This window comes from Zonotrichia leucophrys, chromosome 8 (assembly GCF_028769735.1).
Source record: "Zonotrichia leucophrys gambelii isolate GWCS_2022_RI chromosome 8, RI_Zleu_2.0, whole genome shotgun sequence".
Taxonomy (NCBI): Eukaryota; Metazoa; Chordata; class Aves; order Passeriformes; family Passerellidae; genus Zonotrichia; species Zonotrichia leucophrys.
This window is the reverse complement of record NC_088178.1, coordinates 1,086,944-1,110,102: the sequence shown is the minus strand read 5'-3', so window position 1 is coordinate 1,110,102 and position 23,159 is coordinate 1,086,944. Positions and strand designations below refer to the sequence as shown.

The following is a 23,159-nucleotide window of genomic DNA, read 5'->3' as shown; positions in this document are numbered from 1 at the left end:
CCGGCCGCGGCGGGCACGTGCGCGCCGGTGGGCGGTGCGCGCGTCACGGGCGGAAGCGGAACAGGAAGCGGAAGCGGCGCCGGGGCCGCCCGGTACCGGGGACGCGCCGAGAGCGGCGGGGGCACCGCGCCCGGGCGGGGCGGGGATAACCGGCAGGGCGCGGGGAGCGGGAGAGGGAAGCGGCCCCGGGCACGGGGACATGCCGGGCTCCGAGCGGGCCTGGCAGCGGGTGACCGGTGACCCGCGCCCGCCTCCCGCAGGCCGCCCGCCGTCGCCATGCCGAGCCCCCGGAGCGGCCGCGAGCAGCGGCGCGCCGGCAGCGGCGGCCGCCTGGAGTTCCTGTCGCTGAGCCAGCGCGGGCCCGCCGCACCGGACAGCCCTTCCCGCCGCCGGGAGCCCGCCGGCGCCGCCGGTGCCGCCCCGCTGCCCGAGGAGGACTGCATGAAGCTGAACCCGTCCTTCGTGGGCATCGCCCTCAGCTCCCTGCTCGCCATCGACCTGTGGGCCTCCAAGCGCCTGGGGGTGTGCGCTGGGGAGGGCTCGGCCTGGGGCAGCGCCCGCCCGCTCATGAAGGTCATCGAGGTGTCGGGGCACGGCATCCCCTGGGTGCTCGGCACCGTCTACGGGCTCTGGCACACCGACAGCCCCGCGGCCAGGGAGGTGCTGCTCAACCTGCTCTTCGGTGAGCCGGGGGGCTGGGGAGGGCGACCCGAGGGACGGGGCTCAGCACACCACCCGAGAGCACCGGCGGGTTTTGAGCAGCCTGTGCGGGCTCACCGGGCTGAAGGGCGCGGTGGCAGCGCCACGAGTCACCTGGCACAGCTGGCACCACGCACTGGCAAACTCCCGCGGTTACAAAACGCTCTCGGGGCTGAAGGCTCGGCTCCCCACGCCTGTCACCACAGCACGCTCCAGGGGCAGTGTTGAGACACCAGGCCTTCCCCTGCAAAGCTGCTCTGGCACACAGACCCTTGGCTTCATGCCCGCAGGGCTTTCGTGGATTGTTCTGTTGCAGCTGGTGAGGAAACCTGTTTTAAAGCACGACTTTTAATCCTGCGTGCTGTAGTATTTCACACACACAGAACAGCCTAACACTATTTAAGAGGATTAATTTTTGCATATTTAGAAACTGTTATAGCTCTAGGGCACCAGACCTTCTCTCTCTTGTTAGTCTTGTATTAAGCAGCAAATAATTAGGATCTCACACTTCAATTTCGAATTGAAATTTGCTTGGTGGGAAACATAGTTTTGTGCATCTTTTTCATCTAGCAGCACGTGGTTAAACTGGAGCCCCACAGCAGAACTGGATACCTCCAGCCTAACCTTTGCTCCGAGGAGAGCTGTCCCAGCACCTCAGTGCTCTGGGCATAGCCACCCATCTCCCTGGGGATCTGTCCCTGGCTTGCAGCACCCCTGTGGGGAAGGAGGATTCCCTCATGTCCAACTTGAATTCCCAGATCCTGTGTAGAAAGAGAAAAAGCAGTTAATCTAGTTTTACATGTCGGGGAGAAAAAAACAAAAAGGAAATTTGGTCTTAAATGATTAACCAAAGGAAATGAACTGAAGTGACCAAAAGATTCAGTGTCCAGAAATGTCTTAGGACAAACAGAAGTTGGTCTCTCACACAACAAGAAGTAGCCCTGACTGTGGGTGCTGTGCTAAGCTGAGCTAACAGGGATGGAGAAAGTACCCTCTGCCCTAGATGAGAAGCTGCTCTTTCCAAATACTGTCTGAACATTTATCACAGGTGCTTTGCCTCCTCTGTGACAACAACCTTTAGCCCTCAGGGGCAAGTCACCATAATTTATCCTTGATTCATCTCTTGAGAACCAGAGCAGGGTTAACTTTTCCCCCAGCAGCAGGGAGCAGGCAGACCCCAGGAGCCCTGGCAGGCCACCAGCGCTGAGCATTCCCCCTTGGCTGACCTGTGCCCAAGGGGAGTGGGTTGATCATTCACCCAGCGGGTTTGACCCCGGTCAGCAGGGCAGACAGCAGTGCAGAGTCAGCACTGCCAGCAAGGGAGCTCTGGGGACTTCATGCCTCTGTTGCAGGAGGAGACTGGGCCCAGAGTCATGTCAAGATCAGGTTCTGCAGTGAGAAAAGCCCTGGGGTGCAGGCTGTGGCAGGCCAAGGGGCTGCTGGTGCAGGAGGGGTGCGTGCAGAGGAGCAGACCTTGAGGATGTGCTCCTGCTGATGCAGAAGGCCAAGAGCAGCTCTGTGCTGTGCTTTCCCTGCGGGGGTCTTGCAGCCATGGGGAGAAACGTCACCTTCAGGCAGCTTTGACAGCCGATGTCCCTTGGCTGATGGTCCCACTCTCAGTAACCCCTGTTGCTGTCTCTCCCAGCGCTGCTGCTGGACCTGCTGATGGTGGCCGTGGTGAAGGGGCTCGTCAAGCGGCCGCGGCCCACGCACAACAAGATGGACATGTTCGTCACCATCTCGGTGGACAAGTACTCCTTCCCCTCGGGCCACGCCACCAGGGCCGCCCTCGTGTGCCGCTTCGTGCTGCGCCACCTGGTCCTGGCCGTGCCGCTGCGCGTGCTCGTGGTGCTCTGGGCCCTCATCGTCAGCGTCTCGCGGGTCATGCTGGGCAGGCACAACATGACGGACGTGCTCTTCGGGCTGCTGCTGGGCTACGCGCTCTACGGCGTGGTGGAGCACTGCTGGCTGTCCCCGGCCACCACGCCCGCCCTCTTCGCGCTCTGGAGCCGCTGAGCGCCCTCGGCACACGGCGGGGGCCCTGTGCTGCCGCTCTGAGCACACGCAGGACGGGATTCTGGTCCTGAAGCCCGTCAGTCCGGCCAAGGCTTCCCCACGAGCGGTGCTGCAGGCTCCAGGCCTGCACTCAGATGTCTGGTGCTGTCCTGCCCTCCCGTGGGCCGCCAGGCGGGGGCTGCGCTGACTGTTCTCTGGTGACCAAAAGCAGTCTCTGCAGAGCCTGGGGAGGGCTCAGCACACCCAGCCGGCAGCTCGCTGCTCATACTGTGAATCTGCATGTTCTCTGGGCACCTGCAATGGCCCGTGGTGTACGTGGTAGCTGTGACTCTGCAGAGGTTTCTCTGCAATCACCCCTGTATCTGTATCCTATAAATACACTGATCATGCTGCTGTCCAAGCATACCCTGCACAGCCTGCTCTACAACACTTGCCTGGAGGGGACCCACAGGGCTCTTTCCTCAGAGTTAGGCAGAGCTTTGCCTCCCTAAGCAATCTCTTCCCTATTGCTCTCAATTTAAGTGCTGCACTAAGGCTACATGTCAAGCACATGGCTCCCAGAGCCATTGGGAAAGGACAATGGCACTGAAGGGTTGATCATTCAGTGGGCAACAGTGAGCAGCCCCCAGCAGCAGCCTGCTCCTGAAGCTCTTGTCCAGAGTTTCCCAGTTCCTTTTGCCCTCCCCAAGGATTTCAGTTTATGACGGGTTACAATGCATCCACAGCAATTCCCGATCAATAGCATATTCCAGGCTGCAGAGAGAGTCCTGCAGAGCCAGCCCCTTCCCAGAGCCCAGAAATACACCCAGCCCCAGGGCTGAGCCTTGCTTGCACCTCCTCCAGCAAGAGGCCCTGGCTCTGCCAACCACGGCCACGGCTCCCTGTGCTCCAGGCAGGCTGGCTTTCCTCCCCTGGCACCACTGGCAGCCTGTTTTTCACAGAGGGCTGCTGGTCCTTGGCAGGAGCGGACCACAAGGAGTCTCTGTAATGAGCTGGGGCCAAGACTGAGCCAGAAAATCATAGACCACACTTCAGCAGGCACCACAGCCAGGCAGAGAGTGAGGGCTGTAGACTGAGCTCATGTAATCAGCTTCAACAGTGCTCCTGGCACGTGGGTAAAGGGATTGGGCCCAGGTGAGGCTCTTTGTGGTCACTGAGGTCTAAGTGCACTCAGGCCCTGGCAAACACTAATTAAGTCATATTAAGGCCAGGCAGTGTTTAAGTGTGCTCTTCTCCTGGGTGGAGTGTGCACAGGAGCAGCCTGATGGCTGCTGGTATGAGCACCCTGTCACTGTCACTTGTACAGGGGCTGAAATCAAAGTGCTTGACATGACAAGGTTCCCCTGAAGATGAACTCCGACCCATTGACAGGGTGAGACAGTGAAGCTTCCAGGTCTGACCAAAAAATAATCCCCTGGGTTGCACTGCAGGCCTGGCAGCCAGCTGGGCCAGTCTGGCAATTGCACAGCAGCACCAGGACACTCCAGCCAGCCCTCCTGCCCCAGAGGACCAGCCCTGTGGTGGCTGTGGGAGCACAGGCAGGTGGCACACTGTGGGTGGGCAGGGCTTGTTGTGCATCTGTGGCTCCCACACACGTGTGTGCCAAAAAGTGGCTCTCGACTCACTTGCACAACACTCCATGAGACCCTAGTAGCACCCACTGTCACCCCTGCACAGCCCTGCTGGGTCACAGGCTGCCTGGCACCCTCTCAGCTCTTCTGTGCTTCTCTGCAGCTCCACCAGAGAGACCTTTGCTCTCCTGTGCTTGTCACCTCCAAGCCTGGGTGCAGCCATGATAGGACAGAGGAGGTTCTGCTCCACTTGTCCCATGGCATTTCTGCCCGCTGTGGCAACCCAGGGCAGACACCGTACAGCAGGCACTGCTGCACACAATCTGCATCCTGGGGGCTTGCCAGGTATGGGGAACTGTGAATTTCCACAGACATCAACCAACCAAATACCAACCTCAACCAAAATGTCATGGCATGCCCCTGCTGCCCGGCAGCACAGTTTGTGTGTACTGAGTCCAGCTACAAGGGGGTAAAGTCCAAGGCTGTGCAGCCTCCTGCAGGGAGAAGGGCAAATTCAGAGGCAGCCTGCACAGAGGTTTCATAGCAACAGCAGAGCGGTGGAGAGCTCAGAGAGGTCCCCTGTACCTGTTGCCCTCGAGCAGTCTGTGCAGAGCTTGCAAGAGCCAGAAGCCAGCTGACAGCAGAGCAGGAAGAGTAGCACTGCCTGTGCTGCCAGCTCTCCATTCCCGTGTTGATCCCTTGCTTGGTAAGATGCTTTTGATGCTTTTTGACAGGCAGGCACAGAGTGTGGGTTGGCAGCTCAGCGTCTCTGCCTCGGGCAGAGATCAGCCCTTGCTGACAGCAAGGGACAGAAAGAGCTTTATTAAGCTTACTGCGAACATACTGTGAATTTATAAGGTTAAAACCACTTCAGCTGCAGAGCTTGGCCCCTCTGCCTTGCTCAGCTCTACAGCAAAGTTCTCTGCATATGGAAGAGCAAATTTCCCCCGCAGCCTCAGGGGCTGTCTGGCTGTGAGTGTGCCAGGAGCCAGCAGCAAGTTTGGATCCACATGGTCTGTGAGGGACAGCCTTTTCCTGGCTGGTCCCAGCACCCTCATACCAGGCACACCCTAGCAGCGTGGTGCTCCTCTCACCGGGGTCCCACTGGCACCAAGGACTCTGCCAGCCCAGGGGTGAGCCGTGGCTATGGGGACACTGTGCCCGCACACCCAGCCCAGCGGCACAGGGGATGTGGGCGATCCAGTGCCGGCTGCCCCTGGAGCAGCCAGAGCGGTGCGTCACCCCGGGTACCACAACAAGCGGGCGTGGGCTGATCCCGATAATCTTAGGGTCAAAATCCAGGACAGCGCTTGTTTACCAAGCACGCAACCACAAGGATGGGCTCCGTGTCCGTGTCCCCGCGCAGCACATGCCCTGGGACGGCTCCTGCGGCCGCCGGTCGAGGCTGAGGCGCCGCCGCTGCATGAACAGCCGAGCAGGCGGCCGGGAGCCAGCCGGGTCCGGGCTTCCTCTCCCCGCGCCCGTGGGAGGAGTGACGGAGGGGGAGGCCCCGCTCCCGGACGCTGCGCACCACCGAGCCGGGCCGCGGGCCGGCCTCACGGAGCACGGAGCCTCGCACGGGCCCGTGCCCGCAGCCAGCCTTCCCTGGGCTGCTCGTCCCACGGCCGCAGGTCGGTGAAGGCTGTCCCCCGAGCTGCCGGCACCAGCGGGCACCGCGACAGCACGACAGCCATCTCCGCGGGGAAGGGAGAGGGCAAAGGGCAGGCGGAGGGGCTGTCACCCACGGGGAGGGAACTGTGGGTCCCCACAGCAGGGCACAGCACTTCAGGGCACCTCCATCGCCGGGACATGGCACGGGCGGGGAGACTTTGAGGCTCCCTGACACTCGGTAGGATTTCTTCTCCAGGCGTCCAGAGGCGGCACCACGGTAGTGCAAAACCCAGCACTGGCCAGGTCCACACCTGGCGGGGGACAGCAGCGGCTTTGCAACCCCAGACAAACTTTTGAGGGGCTGCCTCTGTTGCTTGGGACCTCCCTGAGCAGGGTCAAACCTTGCACAGTCGCAGCCCTGACAGCTCAGGCCCGCTGTCCGGTGCTGTCCGCAGGTAGAGAGCCGGCGCTGGAGCGCAGCATGGCGAAGAAGGTGGCCATCATCGGCGGGGGCAGCAGCGGGCTGTGCGCCATCAAAGCCTGCCTCCAGGAGGGGCTGCAGCCCGTCTGCTTCGAGAGGACCGGCGACATCGGAGGCCTCTGGAGGTTTGAGGTAAACCCTGTTGGCCTCGTGTCCTGCTTGGGGTCAGCACCAAGCACAGGGGTCCGTGGTGGCTATTGGAGGGCAGCCGGCCATAGAGGGATCCTCTGGGTGAGACTGAGGGCAGGGGCTCCATGAAAAGAAGATCCTCATCAGCTGTGCCCCCCTCCCACAGGAGCACCCCGAGGACGGCCGTGCCAGCATCTACCGCTCGGTCATCATCAACACCTCCAAGGAGATGATGTGCTTCAGCGACTTCCCCATCCCCGAGGATTTCCCCAACTACATGCACAACTCCAAGATCATGGAGTATTTCCGCATGTACGCGCAGCACTTCGACCTGCTGCGCCACATCCGCTTCAGGGTGAGGCGCGGGGCCCGAGGGGGCGGTGGCGGCGGGAGCGGGGCACGGCGGGCCTGACAGCGCTGCCCTGTGCCAGACCAGCGTGTGCCGCGTGTCCAAGCGCCCCGACTTCGCCAGCAGCGGGCAGTGGGAGGTGCTGACCGAGAGCGAGGGCAAGCAGGAGGCGGCCGTCTTCGACGCCGTGCTGGTGTGCAGCGGGCACCACACCAACGCTCATCTCCCGCTCGGCTCCTTCCCAGGTACGGCCCTGTACACTGGTGTGAGGGGACACCAGAGACGCTGGAAAGCTAGTCCATGCCTGTCCCTGTTCTCCCTGCTGCTTTCCCCCTGGCCTCAACATTTCCCTGCCTTGCTGCGGGCTCCTGTGCTCCCCAGGAGTGGTTTGGTGGGGTAAGGGAGTGTCTCCAGTCTTTAGGGGGTGATCTTCCAACCTGGCACCAGGAAGCCAAGCATCCCTCCTCCTTCTGCTCACAGGAATTGAGAAGTTCAAGGGCCGCTACCTCCACAGCCGAGACTACAAGGATGCTCAGGCTTTCAGAGACAAAAGGGTTGTTGTCATCGGGATTGGGAATTCGGGGTCAGACCTGGCTGTGGAGATCAGCCAAACAGCCCAGCAGGTAAGCAGGAGTAGGGGGTCCCAGCGAGCAGGATTGCCCCTGTGGGACACTGTCAGCTCTGCAGGGACACCAGGACCAAGGCACTTGCAGAGCTGCTTCTCCATGCCAGCACTCGCTGTGTTTGGCAGTGCTGGCTCCTGCCAAACCCAGCTGCCAGACAATTGAGACTTGGTCCTATTCCCCTGCGAGATGCCAGCCACCAGCTCCTTCTGCCCTCTGGGTCTTTACCCACGCTGCTTTAAAAGCAGAGTGATCCCAGGGCAAGGGCACGTCCCCCGCAGGGCAGCCCTCCCAGGACTGCCCCACCTTCAGGCAGAGATCCTCCTTCCTTGTCTAGGTGTTCCTCAGCACCCGCAGGGGTGCATGGATCTTCAACCGCGTTGGAGATCAGGGCTACCCCATCGACACCATCTTAACCACCCGCCTGAAGGCGTTCCTGCAGGGGCTGCTCAGCTCCTCCATCACGTGTGACTTCATGGAGAATAAGCTGAATGCCAGGTTCGATCACTCACGTTACGGCCTCAAGCCAAAGCACAGGTATCACCAAACACTCCCCTGCCTAGAAGGGATCGTCTGCTTCCTTCTGTGTCCTGCCCAGCTTGGCCATTCCCTGCTCCCTGTGCTTGGACTGGGTTATTATCTTGTTGTGCCCAGGCAGTGCTTGAGGGAGCCAGCACTGCACCTTCCAAGGACTCTTGGAGACAGCAGTGTAGGGGCAGCTGCCCCAGAGTAGGAGCAGCAGCTGGAGCAGAACACGGAGCAGAGAACTCCCTTCCCAGCCCTAATGGCTGCTTGCACCTTCCAGGGTCTTTCAACAGCACCCCACTGTCAACGACGACCTGCCCAACCGCATCATTTCGGGCAGGGTGCGGGTGAAGCCGAACGTCCAGGAGTTCACAGAGACATCTGCCATCTTTGAGGATGGCACCAGGGAAGATGTCGATGCCGTAGTTTTTGCCACAGGATACAGCTTCTCCTTCCCGTTCCTCGATGGCTGCGTGAAGGTGGTGGAGAACCAGATTCCCCTCTACAAATTCGTGTTCCCCCCTGACCTGGAGAAGCCAACGCTGGCTTTCATCGGCCTCATCCAGCCCCTAGGAGCCATCATGCCCATCTCAGAGCTCCAGAGTCGCTGGGCCACCCGAGTCTTCAAAGGTAAGTCAGGCAAACCTGCTCTGTGGATGTGTGGATGCAGTCCTGGAGTGAGGGCAGTCAGTGAGATGGCCTCTTCTCTGAGAGGCACAGGCACATCCATACCCTGAGCTCCACAGGCTGCTCCTTCCCATCCCGTGGCACTTGGACATGCCCCAGGTGTGAGCCCACGCACCACGGTGGTGCTGGCACAGGCACAGCACCCAGGCAGGGCCAGCACCACAGTGGCTGCTGTGTCTCACCCTCCCCAGGGCTGAACGAGCTGCCCCTGCAGCACGACATGGAGGCTGACATTGAGCAGAAGAAAGAAGCCATGGCAAAGAGGTAAGATCCCTGCAGGGATGCCTTAGGCACAGCTGCTCATGGGCATCCATCCTGTCCCATGGAGGTGTCCTGGCACATTTCTGTGTGCCAACAGAGGGCAGGGATGTGGTTGGCCACACTACCCACAGTCCAATACTGCCTTCCTGGTGTGCAGGGCACCTGCCAGCTCTGTTTCCAGCACCCACCTGCCCTCCTCGCTGCCCACAGGTACGTGAAGAGCCAGCGGCACACCATCCAGGTGGATTACATCCCTTACATGGACGAGCTCGCCTGCCAGCTGGGGGTCAAGCCCAACCTGCTCTCCCTGTTCCTCACGGACCCCAGGCTGGCCATGGAGGTGGCCTTCGGTCCGTGCACGCCGTACCAGTACCGGCTGCGGGGCCCGGGTGCGTGGGCAGGAGCCAGGGAAGCCATCCTCACCCAGCAGCAGCGCATCCTCAAACCCCTGCAGACACGACCTGTGGAAGAGAGCACCTCAGCCCCTGCCATTCCCCTCATCTTCAAGCTGATTGGGGCTGTGGCCATCCTGGCAGCCGTTTTTGCTTACTTGTAGGTGCCTGCAAGCTCAGGAAGGGAGGCTTTTGTCCTGGGGTGACTCCCTGCACCAGGACAGCTTTGCAATGGGCTGCGGGACTGGCTGGCCACCTCTGGCCCTTGGCAGCCTGTGCACCCCAGTGGTGGCAGAAACCTTCCTGCTGCCTGGCACGGCCCAGCTGTGGCCACACCATGAACTAGGGATGCACAGAGCCTCCCCAGCTGCCAAAATAATGCTTGGGCTCCTGCTCTGCACCTCCCCTTGGGGAATGCTGTCATGGACTGAGGAGGAAACCTGCTCACTGCAGGCTAAATTCCAGTCCCTCTCAGCCAGCGCTCCGGGCTTTTCTGTCCCCTGTAACCCAGCCGTGCCAATTTTGCCACACGCACACCAGAGCTAAGCAGCAAAGGCACAGCACACTTTCTAAGTGGATAAATGCAATAAACAGCCAAGTGTCTGTCCTGCTACTGACACCATCACGACTCTCCGTGTGCTGTGGGAATGCTCATGGGTTTGAGATCAGCCTTGTAGCACTGGCCTATTACACCATAGGCTGACGTGCACACACGCTCCACAGCGAGACAGCCTCTCCCAAGGTGTGTCCCGCCACAGTGGGTCCTGGTGGTCACATGGCACAGCTCAGTGCCACCCTGGTCACCTGCACACAGCTCCTCCAGAAGGTGGCTGGGTGGGCTGGGGACCCAGAGTGGGTAAAGGGTGGGGGGTCCTGTCCATCAGATGCCTGGGCTAGTCAATGCCAGCCCCCACCCCCTCCCCCCACATCCCCTAGGTTTGTCTTCCACGCTGCAACCTGCCGAAATCCAAAGCACAGCCACATCTCTGCCCTGCCCAGGAAGTCCTGGGGCGCTGTCGGCATCATTAAACGCTTACAGAACTTAATGCACCTCTTGCAGAGGGCAGGGCAGGTCAGGAGGTGTGGCAAGGAGGTGAGAGAAACCTGTAGATCATGTCTGGAAGAACATCTTGTAATACCTTGGCCACCCACAGGAAATATAGGGACAGTCACCCTCAAAACGAGCAGCAGCGGGCAGCCTCCCTTGAGGGACACGCCTGGCTCTGCACCTCCTGGCCACAGCTTCTCCCACACCCCTGCCACCACCACACCAGGGGACATGGCTGCTCGCAGAGTGGCCGTCATCGGCGCCGGCGCCTCCGGCCTGTGCGCCCTGAAGTGCTGCCTGGATGAGGGGCTGGAGGCCACCTGCTTTGAGAGGAGCAAGGACATCGGGGGGCTCTGGCGCTTCGAGGTAAGGCCCCAGCAGCCAGGCTGCTCCTTGGCAGCAGCACGGACGGGCTTGGGATCGGTCCCTGGCAGATAACCGTGCACCGTTCCCCTGCTTTGCATGCGTGCGGCAGGCAGCTTTCCCAGGAAACCAAGGAAAATAAAAGTGGTTTGGCAGCGTGGTGCCAGCTGGTGTGCCAGGCACTTAGGACCCAGCTCCTGCTCAGCAGCAGCAGGATGAAGCCGCCTCAAGAACTTCAATCCATGGCTTGCTCCCCCAGCATAGATTTCCCCTTCACAATCTCATCCACACCTTCCTCTGCTGTTTTGCTCTTGGTCACTCCCAGCCCTTGCCTACCTATCTTATCTTATTTTATCTGACCGCACTGTGGGTACCTGTCCTGCCCAGCCCTTGCCTACCTACCTTGTCTTATCTGACCCCACTGTCTGTCCCCGTTCTGCCCAACCCTTTCCTGGAATCATGGTTGCTCCTCTTTCTGCTTCTGTGCCAATCGCCCACATAGAGATACTGTGTCCTGCCTTCTCTGTGCCTTCTCTCCCTGCAATCCTGGAGCTCGTCTCTGCTCCCATCTAATGAAGCTGCTGACTTTAATCCCATGGACCCACCAACAAAATGACCAGTGTTCCCACCATGCTCTGATATGATTGTGGGAGAGCCCTGGGGGAAAACAGGTGGCATCATGTCAGAGTGGGGTCTGGGGTGGACCTGTCACAGTCCACTAGTTCTACTGTGATGGGTCAGGGACAGGGTTGGTGGAGCAGAACCAGAGCAGCAGCATCTAGCTGTCAAGGCACAGACCTGGTAAGCAGGAGCAACCACTCAGCAGGAAGCACTGGAGCTGCCTCCACAACTGGTGAGACCTGATGTGGCAGCAAGGGCAACAGCACCACAGGAGCTTTGGGAATGCTCTGTCTCATAGGGGCAAGCAGTGGAAGTGGGGAAACTGAGGCACAAGGCCACCATGACCCACTGTCACCAGTGCCTGGCTCCCACCAGTCCAGAGATACATCCCTGTTTTTCGGGGTGGGGAGTCTCAACCACAGGAGAATTTCTGGGTGCAGGGATGGGTGGCACAACAACCTGTGGCTTAATCCTGCACCCACGGGGGAGGTGCCAGGCGGGACAGGCAGGTGGCCCATCGTTCCCCGGGCAGCACTGAGCTGTGGCCCCCTCCCACAGGAGCACCCCGAGGACGGCCGTGCCAGCATCTACCGCTCGGTCATCATCAACACCTCCAAGGAGATGATGTGCTTCAGCGACTTCCCCATCCCCGAGGATTTCCCCAACTACATGCACAACTCCAAGATCATGGAGTATTTCCGCATGTACGCGCAGCACTTCGACCTGCTGCGCCACATCCGCTTCAGGGTGAGGCGCGGGGCCCGAGGGGGCGGTGGCGGCGGGAGCGGGGCACGGCGGGCCTGACAGCGCTGCCCTGTGCCAGACCAGCGTGTGCCGCGTGTCCAAGCGCCCCGACTTCGCCAGCAGCGGGCAGTGGGAGGTGCTGACCGAGAGCGAGGGCAAGCAGGAGGCGGCCGTCTTCGACGCCGTGCTGGTGTGCAGCGGGCACCACACCAACGCTCATCTCCCGCTCGGCTCCTTCCCAGGTACGGCCTGTGGGCTGCTTGCCCACTCCCTGGCGTCCCTAAGTGCCTCTGCAGGTTTAACGCACCAGGTGGGATTGCAAGTGTCCAAAGCATCCTGCTGGCAGATGTCACTGCTGCCAGCCTCTCCCACCTGAGACAGGCTCCCTCCCCATGCTGCTGGCCGAGCACCTGCTGGGCCCTCCAGCTCCTCACCAAGGCTGGAGGGCTCAGCACTGGTGGTGGCCTTGTCTCTGGGTGCCAGGGGAAAATGCCTGGAGAGCTTTCAGCTGTGGAGGTCCTCTTTGGCTGGGAACAGGCTGGAGCACACTGTCACCAGGGTCTGGCGAGATGGCACAGACCCTGGTTGTTCCTCTACTGGCAATGCACGGCACCAGACAGGATCTGCAGCAGAATTCTGGGATGGAAGCATGGAATTCTCCACTCCAAGCCCTGTTCCAAGCCAGGCTAGTCCCAAAGCTTAAGCAGGATGCTCAGGGCTACACTGAGAATCTTCCATGCTGGTGATGCCACCACCTCTGGGCACTACCCCAGGGCTGCATAACTCCGGTTGGTCACACTGGTGCTAGCTTGTTCCCAAAACACACCACCAGTCTGAACAGGGGGCAGCCACCCTCCTGCTCCACATCCCAGCATGGCTTCCCTCTCTCTTCCAGGGCTGGAGAAGTTTGAGGGCTGCTACCTGCACAGCCGGGACTACAAGAACCCTCAGCCTTTTTTTGGAAAACGGGTGGTCGTGGTTGGCATTGGGAATTCAGGCATCGATATCGCAGTGGAGCTGAGCCACACAGCCAAGCAGGTGTGCTGGGAGAGCTCACAGGGATGGGACCCCAGGGTGGGGGGATCATCACCCACCATCCCCTGTGGGCTCCCCAGCCTCCAGCACCTGGCACAAGCACCCTGTCCCCTTGCTGTGGGGGTGGCTCCTGTGGTCCCAGTAGCTGTGCTGGCTTCCCTGTCCCTGGAGCACAGCAGGGGCCCAGCCCAGTCTGAGCATGCTGCCGTGCCACCACCTCTCTCCACCTTCCTTCCAGGTTTTCCTCAGCACCAGGCGTGGGTCCTGGGTGCTGCACCGGGTGGCAGACAATGGGTACCCCTTTGATTACAACTACGGCACTCGCTTCCTGCACCTCGTCCAGAACGTGGTGCCTAAAAGTATCCTGAATTTCTTCGTGGAGTGGAAGCTGAATGCCCGCTTTGACCACACGCTCTATGGCCTAAAGCCCAAGCATGGGTGAGCACCCCAGCAGCACGCCAGGTACCTGCTCCAGCAATGCCCATCCCCCTGCCAGGACCTGAACCAGGTCTGTCTGTGCCTTCCAGGGTCCTTGACACACACCCCACTGTCAATGACGACCTGCCCAACCGCATCATTTCGGGCAGGGTGAGGATGAAGCCGAACGTCCAGGAGTTCACAGAGACATCTGCCATCTTTGAGGATGGCACCAGGGAAGATGTCGATACTGTAGTTTTTGCCACAGGATACAGCTTCTCCTTCCCGTTCCTCGACGGCTGCATGAAGGTGGTGGAGAACCAGATTCCCCTCTACAAATTCGTGTTCCCCCCTGACCTGGAGAAGCCAACACTGGCTTTCATTGGTCTCATCCAGCCCTGGGGAGCCATCATGCCCATCTCAGAGCTCCAGAGTCGCTGGGCCATCCGTGTCTTCAAAGGTAAGTCAGGCAAACCTGCTCTGTGGATGTGTGGATGCAGTCCTGGAGTGAGAGCAGTCAGTGAGATGGCCTCTCCTCTGAGAGGCACAGGCACACCCCTACCCTGAGCTCCACAGGCTGCTCCTTCCCTTCCCGTGGCACTTGGACATGCTCCAGGTGCAAGCCCACGCGCCACGGTGGTGCTGGCACAGGCACAGCACCCAGGCAGGGCCAGCACCACAGTGGCTGCTGTGTCTCATCCTCCCCAGGGCTGAACGAGCTGCCCCTGCAGCACAACATGGAGGCTGACATTGAGCAGAAGAAAGAAGCCATGGCAAAGAGGTAAGATCCCTGTGGGAGCACCAAGGGGCTGCCTTCAGCACAGCTGCTCATGGGCATCCATCCTGTCCCATGGAGGTGTCCTGGCACATTTCTGTGTGCCAACAGAGGGCAGGGATGTGGTTGGCCACACTACCCACAGTCCAATACTGCCCGCAGGTATGTGAAGAGCCAGAGGCACACCGTCCAGGTGGATTACATCCCTTACATGGACGAGCTCGCCTGCCAGCTGGGGGTCAAGCCCAACCTGCTCTCCCTGTTCCTCACGGACCCCAGGCTGGCCATGGAGATGGCCTTCGGTCCGTGCACGCCGTACCAGTACCGGCTGCGGGGCCCGGGTGCGTGGGCAGGAGCCAGGGAAGCCATCCTCACCCAGCAGCAGCGCATGGTCAGCGCCCTGCAGCCGCGGGCCGCCCGCCGCCCCGCCCGGCCCAGCGCCCTGCCCCACGTCCTCACGGTGCTCTTCAGCATCGGCATGATTATGGCCACCCTCATCTACGTCTCGCTCTCTGCTTAGCCTAAAGGGAAGGAGACAGCGGGTGCTGCCGGCAGTCTCCTCCTTTTCCCTTGGGCTTTCCCTCGCTAGCTGCGCCGGAGCACGGAGGGAGCCGTTCCTTGAGGGTGCAGCCTGCTCTGTGGCGCTTTCCCGCTGTGATACCACCGAGCCTGCTCAAGGGCTGCTCTGGGAACAGCTCCCTAAGTCCTGGCCCGGCAGCCCCACGAGCTCTATCTATGGCTTAGGTCACAGAGGTGGTGGAGAAACTGGGAACGTGCCCAAGCGGGGGCCTCGGGAAAAGGCAATAAAGCTTGTCACCGTGCCGCGGGGACCGGACAGCACAGTGCCTGGCCGCGCCAGTCTGAGCTCCATCCTGGGGGTGCCGCCGGCCCAGGGGCGGCACCGCGGCCGCCGGCACCCCGCAGCCCTGCCCGCAGCAGACATGGCCGCCGGCGGCTGAGGCGGCGCGGCCCCCGCCCCGCGCGCCCCGGCCAGCGGCGGGCCGGCCGCCCGCAGCAAACATGGCGGGTGCCCGGCGGCGGGGCCGCGGGTCGGGGGCGGGGCGCGGCCGCGGAGCGCGGCGGGGGCGGGTCAGAGCGCCCCGCAGCGGCCGGCGGGGGGTGGCGCCATCTTGGACGGAGGCGGAGAGCGGGGCGGCGGCGGCGGCAGCGGCAGGTGGGGTCGGGCCGGGCCCGGGCCCGGGGACGGCGGGGCGGGTGTCGCGGGTGGGTGTGAGGGTGGCGGCTCCTCGGGCGCCGCTGCGGGAGGCGGTGGGTGAGGCGTGGCTGCGCGTCCCCGCGGTGTAGCGGTGTCCCGGACCCCGCAGCGGGCGGACCCCGTCTGGCAGCCCCTCGGGAGGGCCCGGCCCTGCCGGTGTGTCCCGCTCCTCCCCCGGGCCTCGGCAGACCCGCGGGTGCCCGTGGGCCGAGCCCGCCGTGACAGCCCCGCCACCGCCCCCGCCGAGCACAGCCCCAGCCCCAGCCCTGCCTGCTCGGAGGGAGATTTTCCGCCCCCGCTTTCCCAGCTCACCCCCTTCACCTTACGGCGAGCTCCGGGCTCGGCTCTGGTTCTCGTCTCCGAGAGAGGGAGAGTCCGGACGGATCCGGCTTCCCCGGGTGGTGTCAGCCCGGCGAGATGCAGGACCCCATCCCTCCCTCAGAGCCCCTGGGAATGAATGCCTGCCGGTGCTCCCGGACAGACCCCATCCCATCCCTCCTGCAGAACCCCTTCGGGCTGCCTGCCCGTGCTTCCCAGTGCGGTCTCTGGCCGGGTGGGAGAGGCAGCAAGCGTGAAACATCCCGGGGAGGGCAATGGGTGTAATTCTCATGTCGTTTCCCACATGAGAAGCTGGGAATGGCAGGGGCTTGCTGCCAGACTGGGATGTGCCGTGGAGGTTTGCTGGGGCTGTGGTGTGGGCAGCATTTCCATCCTTGACTTGGGTGTACCTGTGTCACGCCATCTCCCAGTGCTGCAAGGGCTGGCCTGGATGCTGGAGGGTTTGAGCTGTAAAAGTTAATTCAGCAAAGGCAGGTTTTGCAGGCTGTGCACAAAGACCTGTCCTGGCACAGGCCGGGTGCCTGTGTGTGTGATGCAGGGGATGCAGATGGCCCCCGCCAGACAGGAACCTGGGATAAACCTCAGGGATTGTTTGGAGAGCGTGACCTGTAAGGGACAGAGGGACTGGAATCCTTTTGGAGAGGAGAAAGGGAAGCTTCCCACCTGTTAACACCTGCACACATCTCCCAGGTGTGTCCTGCTGCAAGGGAAGTTGAGCCTTTCCCACCTTCCTCCCTGTAGATGAGAAATAAGGGAGCCTCAGTGGAGATCCTGGAGAGGAAACTCCTCAGCAGCCGGTCTGGTGGTACAGGGGCAGTTTTTGTGAGGAGCTGTCTGAGCCTCTGCAGAGCAGAGGGGGAAGATGTCAGAGCAAGAGGTGTACCTCATTTGACCTGGATCTTCAGGTGTACTTGAACTGCACTGAGAGGGGTGAGGGTATGGCTTAGCTGCCCACTTGAGCTGCCTTTTAGCCCTCGGGATTTAAGAAATAGTAATTGCTCCATAATGTTCTGAAGCCTGGCTTTGGCTGGCAGCCTCGCTTGGCACCCTTCATATAACTTGATCTTTTAAACAAACCTCCAAATGTCACAAGTGAGCGCATGGAGCAAGGCTGGCTGTCCCCTTGCTTGCTCTGCAGATCCCACACTAAGCTGAAAGCTGCAAAATAAGCCTGGAAGTGGGCAAAAACCCCAGTCCATCTCAGCTCCTGGAAAGAGGGTAAGGCCTGAAGAGTCCTGTGTAGCTTGCAGTGGCTTTGTTGTTTATCCTAAAAGGTGTGTGGTTGTTCATGGCTTGGTCAGTTCTGTTTACCTTTCTCTGGGCTGGGTGAGATTGGGCATGGGGGCCATCTCCAGCTGCAGAGGGACACCGAGGTGGCCAGGGCTGCCCTTCCCTCAGCGTGTCCCTGCAGAGAGCCGGGCAGGTGCTGGCTAGGTGACAGCAAATGGTCCTGCTCGCTGTGCTGTGCTGTGCTGTGCTGCAGCTGACACGGTGGCTTGCCTGGTGAATCATAAGTGAATGCTGCTGAGAGCTGAGCTTTTTGCAGACACCACAGCATTAGCCCTGCTCCTTGGACAAGCTCCAGCCTGGGCAATTCCATTTGGACACTTTAAATGCTCCCCGTCGCCTTTGCAGGGACAAGGCTCTGCTCTTCTGCCTGTGAGCTCTCCGAGACTTGTTGGGGACTGTAAAACAGCTGCTACTTTCACTCCCTGGCTGTTTTCTTGCTGGGTTGTCTGTAGAGCCTGACTGCAGGACTGTGAAAGAGGCTCTGTTAACGCCAGGCAGTTGATTTGACAATAAAGGTTGGCTTTATTTTTCCCATCAGCTCTACTCTGTAGACTGCCAAGGGCTGATGTGGGACACAGGTGAAGTTGTATTGGTTTTGGAGTCTTAATAATTACCAACTTAACTAAGACTGATGGTTTTATTAAGGATGTGGCTATAATTAGGTCAAGCTGTTTGTTTGTTGCATTCCCATTCAGCTCCCAAACTTGGTAGTGGAAATGAACTTGGGGCCTTTTTTAGGGTTGCTGTTCATCTCGGCTGGCAAAGCGCATTTGGGAGACGGTTCTTTTGCTCCTCTCTTGCTGCCAGGGCCGTGGGCAAAGGCAGAGTGGTGTTGTTGTGTCCCTGCAGGGCTGCTGAGGGGCCATGGGGAACACCACGAGCGAGCGGGTGTCCGGGGAGCGCCATGGCTCCAAATCCCAGCGCTCCGACGGCTCCGGCGCCTCCCACCCCGCCAAGGAGCACCCGCACAAGATCATGGTGGGCAGCACCGACGACCCCAGCGTCTTCAGCTCCCACGACTCCAAGGTAGGGGCTGCCTGCTGCCTTCCCTGCCTGCCCTCCAGGCGCACTGCCTGTGTGGGGCTGTGCTTCCAGCCATGCCTGGGGGCCTGGAGGAGCGCTGTGGTGCTCCTGTGTGTGGCTGGTAGAGGCCAGCTGGGTGGATGTGTTCATTCGGTCACATCTCTCTGGTTTTCTTTGCCCAGATTCCTGGGGACAAGGAGTTTGTGTCGTGGCAGCCAGATCTGGAGGAGTCAGTGAAGCCATCCCAACAGGCTCGTCCAACTGTCATACGCTGGGCTGATGGAGGCAAGGAGGTCTTCATCTCCGGATCCTTCAACAACTGGAGCACCAAGATCCCGCTCATCAAGAGGTAGCCAGGCCCTCAAGTCATTTACTCTATGTTCGTGTCTGCTTCAGAGCAGAGAACATTTTCCTTTGCTCTCTTGGCTTTTCTCTGTTCACTCAAGCTGTGGGTCTGAGGCAAATACGCAGTCAGCTGCATCCCTGCGTGGTGCTGCAGGGACAGTGGGAAGTTGTGAAACAGGGACAGGACAGGATGGGCCACTTTGCATGCCCAGCTGGATGTCACACAGCAGCCAGTGCTGGCAGCAGAGCCCTGCCCAGGTATGCAGCAGCCCTCTGGAAGCTGTCAGCTCTTCCCTTGGCTGCAGCATTACCCCATGCCTAGTTGTATGGCTGCCAGTGGGTGTTAGTTGTTTGTCCCTCACATATCTCCCTGCCCTAATGATGTTCTCACTGTTCGCAGCACATCTGTGACTTACATGGAAGCTCATGTAGGACTCTAGCAATTAATCTGGAATGAGTTTATCTCAATTTCAGATTTGGTAAACAGAGCTGTCCCACTTGTTCCTGTCCTGCTGTGCCAGCACAGGGCAGGAGCTTTGCCCACGTGTTCTTCTTAGCCTGTCTTGCACAGGGTGTCTGTCACATCCACTTTCTCAGGGCATGGAGGGCAGGACTGGCACTTGCAGCTGGGCTGCCAGGGGTTTGAGCCCTGGAATGCTCAAAGGAGCATTGGAATGCTCGTGCCTGTCGTGGCCATGCCTTGGGTCACTGATGATGAGCTAGCCTGACCCTGCATGAAGGTGTTGGGGTAGAGGGGCTGGGCAGTGCTGGTTCCTGGGGCCCCATGGAAGAGCAGCATTCAGAGCACCAACAGGCTGATGCCTTTGCACATCTGTTCTCTCTGCACAGCCACAATGACTTTGTTGCTATCCTGGACCTTCCAGAAGGAGAGCACCAGTACAAATTTTTTGTGGATGGCCAGTGGGTTCATGATCCATCTGAGGTAATGCTCCAAGCTTTATCCCTTCAGATCTTGGCTTCTTCAGGGAACTAGACAGGATGTAATGCAGCAGAGGGGGAACAGGGAGAGCAGAGACTGTGTCCTGAAACAAAAGGCACACCTCCAACCCCTGAGTCATTTCAGAGGCTGGTTCCTCTGGACAGAGTCATGATTTATGGAGAAGCATTAGGAAAGGGCAGGGAAATGCCAGAAGCCCTCAAGTCCTGCTGAGAATTGGCAATGGGAAGATGGACCATGAGGTCAGCACTCACTTACAGGTTCTCTTCCAAACTGAATCATGGGGGAGCAGCATGGGAAGGACAACACAGCTACCCATGGGCAGGATGGAGGATGGAAATAGGAGGTGATGTAGGAGCCTGTGATCAAGGAAAATCCTCCCAGGGTAAACAGCAGAGGTCTACAAGTGTAGGGCAGAGTTTACACCAGCCTCCTGTGCTCGGAGGTAGTGCTGCAGCAAAGACAACTTGGGCTGGGAGGATCTAGGAAGCACTGAATGTGCCTCAGCTGGAGCTGAACACAGGGAGATTCTCACTCCAGTTCTTTCCAGCCTGTGGTTACCAGCCAGATGGGCACGATAAACAACCTCATCCACGTCAAGAAGTCTGACTTTGAGGTGTTTGATGCGTTGAAGGTGGATTCCCTGGAAAGCTCCGAAACCTCAGGTCGGGGTGAGTTTTGTGGCATTAGAGCTTTGCATGTGCTCTTTCCCACCTCCTCTGCTCTGAGACTCGCTGCTCTGGGTGCACAGACCCCTGGGCAGAGGTGTGGCCTTCACTGGGGTGAGCAGTGTTGGGCAGCGTGCCCTCCTCAGCCCACAGCTGAGGCCTCAGCCCTCTGGAGGGGCTGTGTTGGTGTAACTTGTTCTGTGCTAGCACCACCCCAGAGCAGAGCTGCTGCAGTGCGTGGCTGAGGGAGCCATTTTGGACTGGGAAATGCCAGGAACATCAGCCCTTTCTGTCTGGTCAACTGTAAGTCATCTGATCCAGGCTACAAGCTAGGTGATAGCAGGATCCAGTTTATTTTCAGCAGCTACTCTTGGTTTTCATGCCAAGGTAATTTGTACCAGTGCTAGCACATTGCTAGCACTGTGAGCTTGTGTTACAGCAGCAGGTTAGGTTACCACCCAGGCGCTGGTGGTGCTGGCTCAGTGTGAAATGCTGGCAGGAAGCTCAGTGGTGTGTGTGTCCCTGGTTCAGCCCCAGCTCAGCTCCATGTCCTTTCCCAGCCCAGGCAGGAGATGCTGTACTGGAGAGAAGCCAGCAAGCAGCAGCAGCCCAAGGAGATGGAGCCCTTCTGGGGGCTGGCTGTTCCCAAAGGTTCAGATCAGATGTGGCCAGTCCAGCTTTCAGTGCCCACGAGCTCCTGAGGTCCCTCCCATGTTTGGAACAGCTGCTCAGTGTAGAGTTGCTGTTTTCCTTCCCTCGAGCTCCTCATCAGGCAGCACCTAGAGCAGCCTGCTCCCTGTGACCCTGCTGCTGAGGGCACAGCTCTGGAGCATGCCAGCTGCTTCCTGCAGGGAGAGGGACCTGGCTGAGCTGAGATCTGTGCTTGAGGGGTCTTGTGATGAGTAACATGGGGTGCCTGTGTTGTGTCAGTGCATGCACCAGCTTACAGCCCTGCTTGGAATTGCCATGGGCTCGCCCAGCTGCTTTTTGTGCCGTGGAAAGTCTGACCTGTTGCTATAGAATAGATCCCTGCCCATGGCTTGTGGAGGGTGTTTGTGCTTGAAAGACCTTGCTGAGTCCTTCTCAGCTTCTTAGGAGCTGCTCTGTGCTCACCTATCCTGCTTCAGTCATTTCATGTCTCTGCCTTTGTCTTGTCTCTAGATTTATCCAGCTCCCCACCGGGCCCTTACGGCCAGGAGATGTACGTGTACCGGCCCGAGGAGCGCTTCAAATCGCCGCCCATCCTCCCGCCCCACCTCCTCCAGGTCATCCTCAACAAGGACACCAACATCTCGGTGTGTACCAGCTACTGCCCACTCACAGAGCCACACTGGGGTCACAAAGGGAGTCCTGTCTGCAGGGAGCCTGGGCTGCCCTTGGCATTTCCTAGGAAAAGTGGCACTTTATTTTCCCATTGGCCTCTGGTGCTTAGCTGAGCTCTGTGCCTGTTCAGAGCAGCCAGAGGCGGTGGCAGCTCAGGCTGCCTGAGACAGCAGCTCCCTGTGCTGGCAGGGGCAGGGGGATCAGGGCTCTGCTGTGCCCCTGTGACACTCCTCTCCTCCTAGTGTGACCCAGCCCTGCTGCCTGAGCCCAACCACGTCATGCTCAATCACCTCTACGCGCTCTCCATCAAGGTAAGCACAGCTCCCACCAGGCTGCAGGTGAGGAGCTGCTGTGGCTCCCAGGAGCCTGCAGCACCTGCAGGAGCAGAACCTGCTCAGCTGGGGGTGCAGATGGGAGCTGGCTGCCTGGTGAGGGTGGCACACACAGGGGCAGAGGGTGTGACCTCCTGACGATTCCCTTCAGCTGCCTCCCTGCAGCGTGGGGGAGCTAAGCATGTATCAGACCCTGCCCTAGCTCTGCCCCGCTGCCCTGCTGTGCATTGGACTGGGGACAGCAGGGACGGGCTGGGGCAGCTCCCTGAGCCCCAGGGGTGCCCTGGCCCCCGGTGCTGACGCTGTCTCCCCCAGGATGGCGTGATGGTGCTCAGTGCCACGCACCGCTACAAGAAGAAGTACGTCACCACGCTGCTGTACAAGCCCATCTGAGCCGGGCCTCACACGCTCCCCACGCAGGACACCAAACGCCGCTTGTCTGCACACACTGGGCCACGGGACTGTGTGACACCTGGCCACTGGCTCCAGCCTCCAACCTGGCAGGGACACGGGCCCCGGCAACAAGCTCAGGCCCACTGGGGCCTGTGACGCTGTCCCATCCTACCAGCGTGGTTCAGCCCTTGGTTTCCACCCACCTGCAGCTTCCCTTGGCTTCTGTGAGTCTCTGGGACCACTTTGCTGCTCACCAGAACAGCCCTTCCTCACTCCCAACAGAAAAGGGCTTCACCCTGCCTGTCTTCTCCAGCCTGTGAGGGCCTCAAGGTGGTCCTGGCACTGCACCCAGTCCAGGCTCCAGGAACACATCCTGTTCTTCTGAAGGTTGTGCTGCTGCCCTGGTGCTGAATCTCCAAGGCCACCTTGTCTGCTAGGGGCTCTCAGAGTGACACTCCAGCCTGACACCTGCCCCCTGTTCCACAGCCCTGGCTGTGGGGCTGCCCCCCAGCTTGTTTGAACCTCTGCGAGGTTCAGCGTCCAGCCAGCATGATGGACAGCACAGCTGGACACAGCCACTTACCTGCTGCTGTGAGAGCACCATCAAGGACTGCAACGCCCTGTGCCCAACATCAGCTGCTTCTGTGGGACAGGGCTGACTTTGTCACAGCCAGAGGGGCACTGGCACATGCCCTGGGAAGAGCAGAGGCGGGCAGGCACTCCAGGACCCCGGCTGCACCGCCTGCTGCCGCAGCAGCGCCATGGGACAGGGGGTTCTCTATTTATTACAGTATTTATTGTTCTCCGTGCTGCTTGCCTGCTGTTGGAGAGGGGGCCCAGAAGAGCAGGAAAGGGAGCACCCAGTGCAGCACAGAGCTGCCCTTGGGTGGTTAGGGTAGGGCACAGAGCCTCCCTCTGGGGACAG

General features: G+C 60.1%; 4 protein-coding genes across 9 annotated transcripts; all 4 read left to right on the top strand.

Moving 5' to 3' along the window:
* Positions 1-63: 63 nt before the first annotated feature.
* Positions 64-3,125, top strand: PLPP6 (phospholipid phosphatase 6). Its single transcript, XM_064719464.1, has 2 exons — positions 64-682; positions 2,345-3,125. Exons 1-2 carry the CDS (start codon positions 277-279, stop codon positions 2,713-2,715), a joined length of 777 nt encoding a protein of 258 aa, XP_064575534.1. The 5' UTR covers positions 64-276; the 3' UTR covers positions 2,716-3,125.
* A 114-nt stretch (positions 3,126-3,239) lies between these two features.
* On the top strand, positions 3,240-9,972 carry LOC135450866 (flavin-containing monooxygenase 5-like). 4 transcript variants are annotated; one of them, XM_064719462.1, is made up of 9 exons: positions 3,240-4,992; positions 6,353-6,510; positions 6,674-6,862; positions 6,939-7,101; positions 7,337-7,479; positions 7,817-8,016; positions 8,285-8,634; positions 8,883-8,955; positions 9,163-9,972. In XM_064719462.1, exons 2-9 carry the CDS (start codon positions 6,379-6,381, stop codon positions 9,506-9,508), a joined length of 1,596 nt encoding a protein of 531 aa, XP_064575532.1. In that variant the 5' UTR covers positions 3,240-4,992; positions 6,353-6,378; the 3' UTR covers positions 9,509-9,972. The 4 variants fall into 4 exon arrangements, with proteins under 4 accessions (XP_064575532.1, XP_064575530.1, XP_064575531.1 ...); XM_064719460.1 differs by lacking the exon at positions 3,240-4,992 and adding an exon at positions 5,018-5,917; XM_064719461.1 differs by lacking the exon at positions 3,240-4,992 and adding an exon at positions 5,018-5,921 and having other exon boundaries at positions 6,357-6,510.
* A 519-nt stretch (positions 9,973-10,491) lies between these two features.
* On the top strand, positions 10,492-15,162 carry LOC135450882 (flavin-containing monooxygenase 5-like). The gene is made up of 8 exons (XM_064719493.1): positions 10,492-10,758; positions 11,935-12,123; positions 12,200-12,362; positions 13,016-13,158; positions 13,394-13,593; positions 13,683-14,032; positions 14,281-14,353; positions 14,510-15,162. The coding sequence occupies exons 1-8, from the start codon at positions 10,624-10,626 to the stop codon at positions 14,865-14,867; spliced, it is 1,611 nt and encodes a 536-aa protein (XP_064575563.1). The 5' UTR covers positions 10,492-10,623; the 3' UTR covers positions 14,868-15,162.
* A 298-nt stretch (positions 15,163-15,460) lies between these two features.
* PRKAB2 (protein kinase AMP-activated non-catalytic subunit beta 2) lies at positions 15,461-23,043 on the top strand. Of its 3 annotated transcripts, none has more exons than XM_064719330.1 (8): positions 15,461-15,521; positions 18,042-18,218; positions 18,398-18,564; positions 19,410-19,503; positions 20,069-20,183; positions 21,348-21,481; positions 21,752-21,820; positions 22,157-23,043. In XM_064719330.1, the coding sequence occupies exons 2-8, from the start codon at positions 18,057-18,059 to the stop codon at positions 22,232-22,234; spliced, it is 819 nt and encodes a 272-aa protein (XP_064575400.1). In that variant the 5' UTR covers positions 15,461-15,521; positions 18,042-18,056; the 3' UTR covers positions 22,235-23,043. The 3 variants fall into 3 exon arrangements, with proteins under 3 accessions (XP_064575400.1, XP_064575398.1, XP_064575399.1); XM_064719328.1 differs by having other exon boundaries at positions 20,069-20,189; XM_064719329.1 differs by lacking the exon at positions 15,461-15,521 and adding an exon at positions 16,987-17,120 and having other exon boundaries at positions 20,069-20,189.
* Positions 23,044-23,159: the final 116 nt, after the last annotated feature.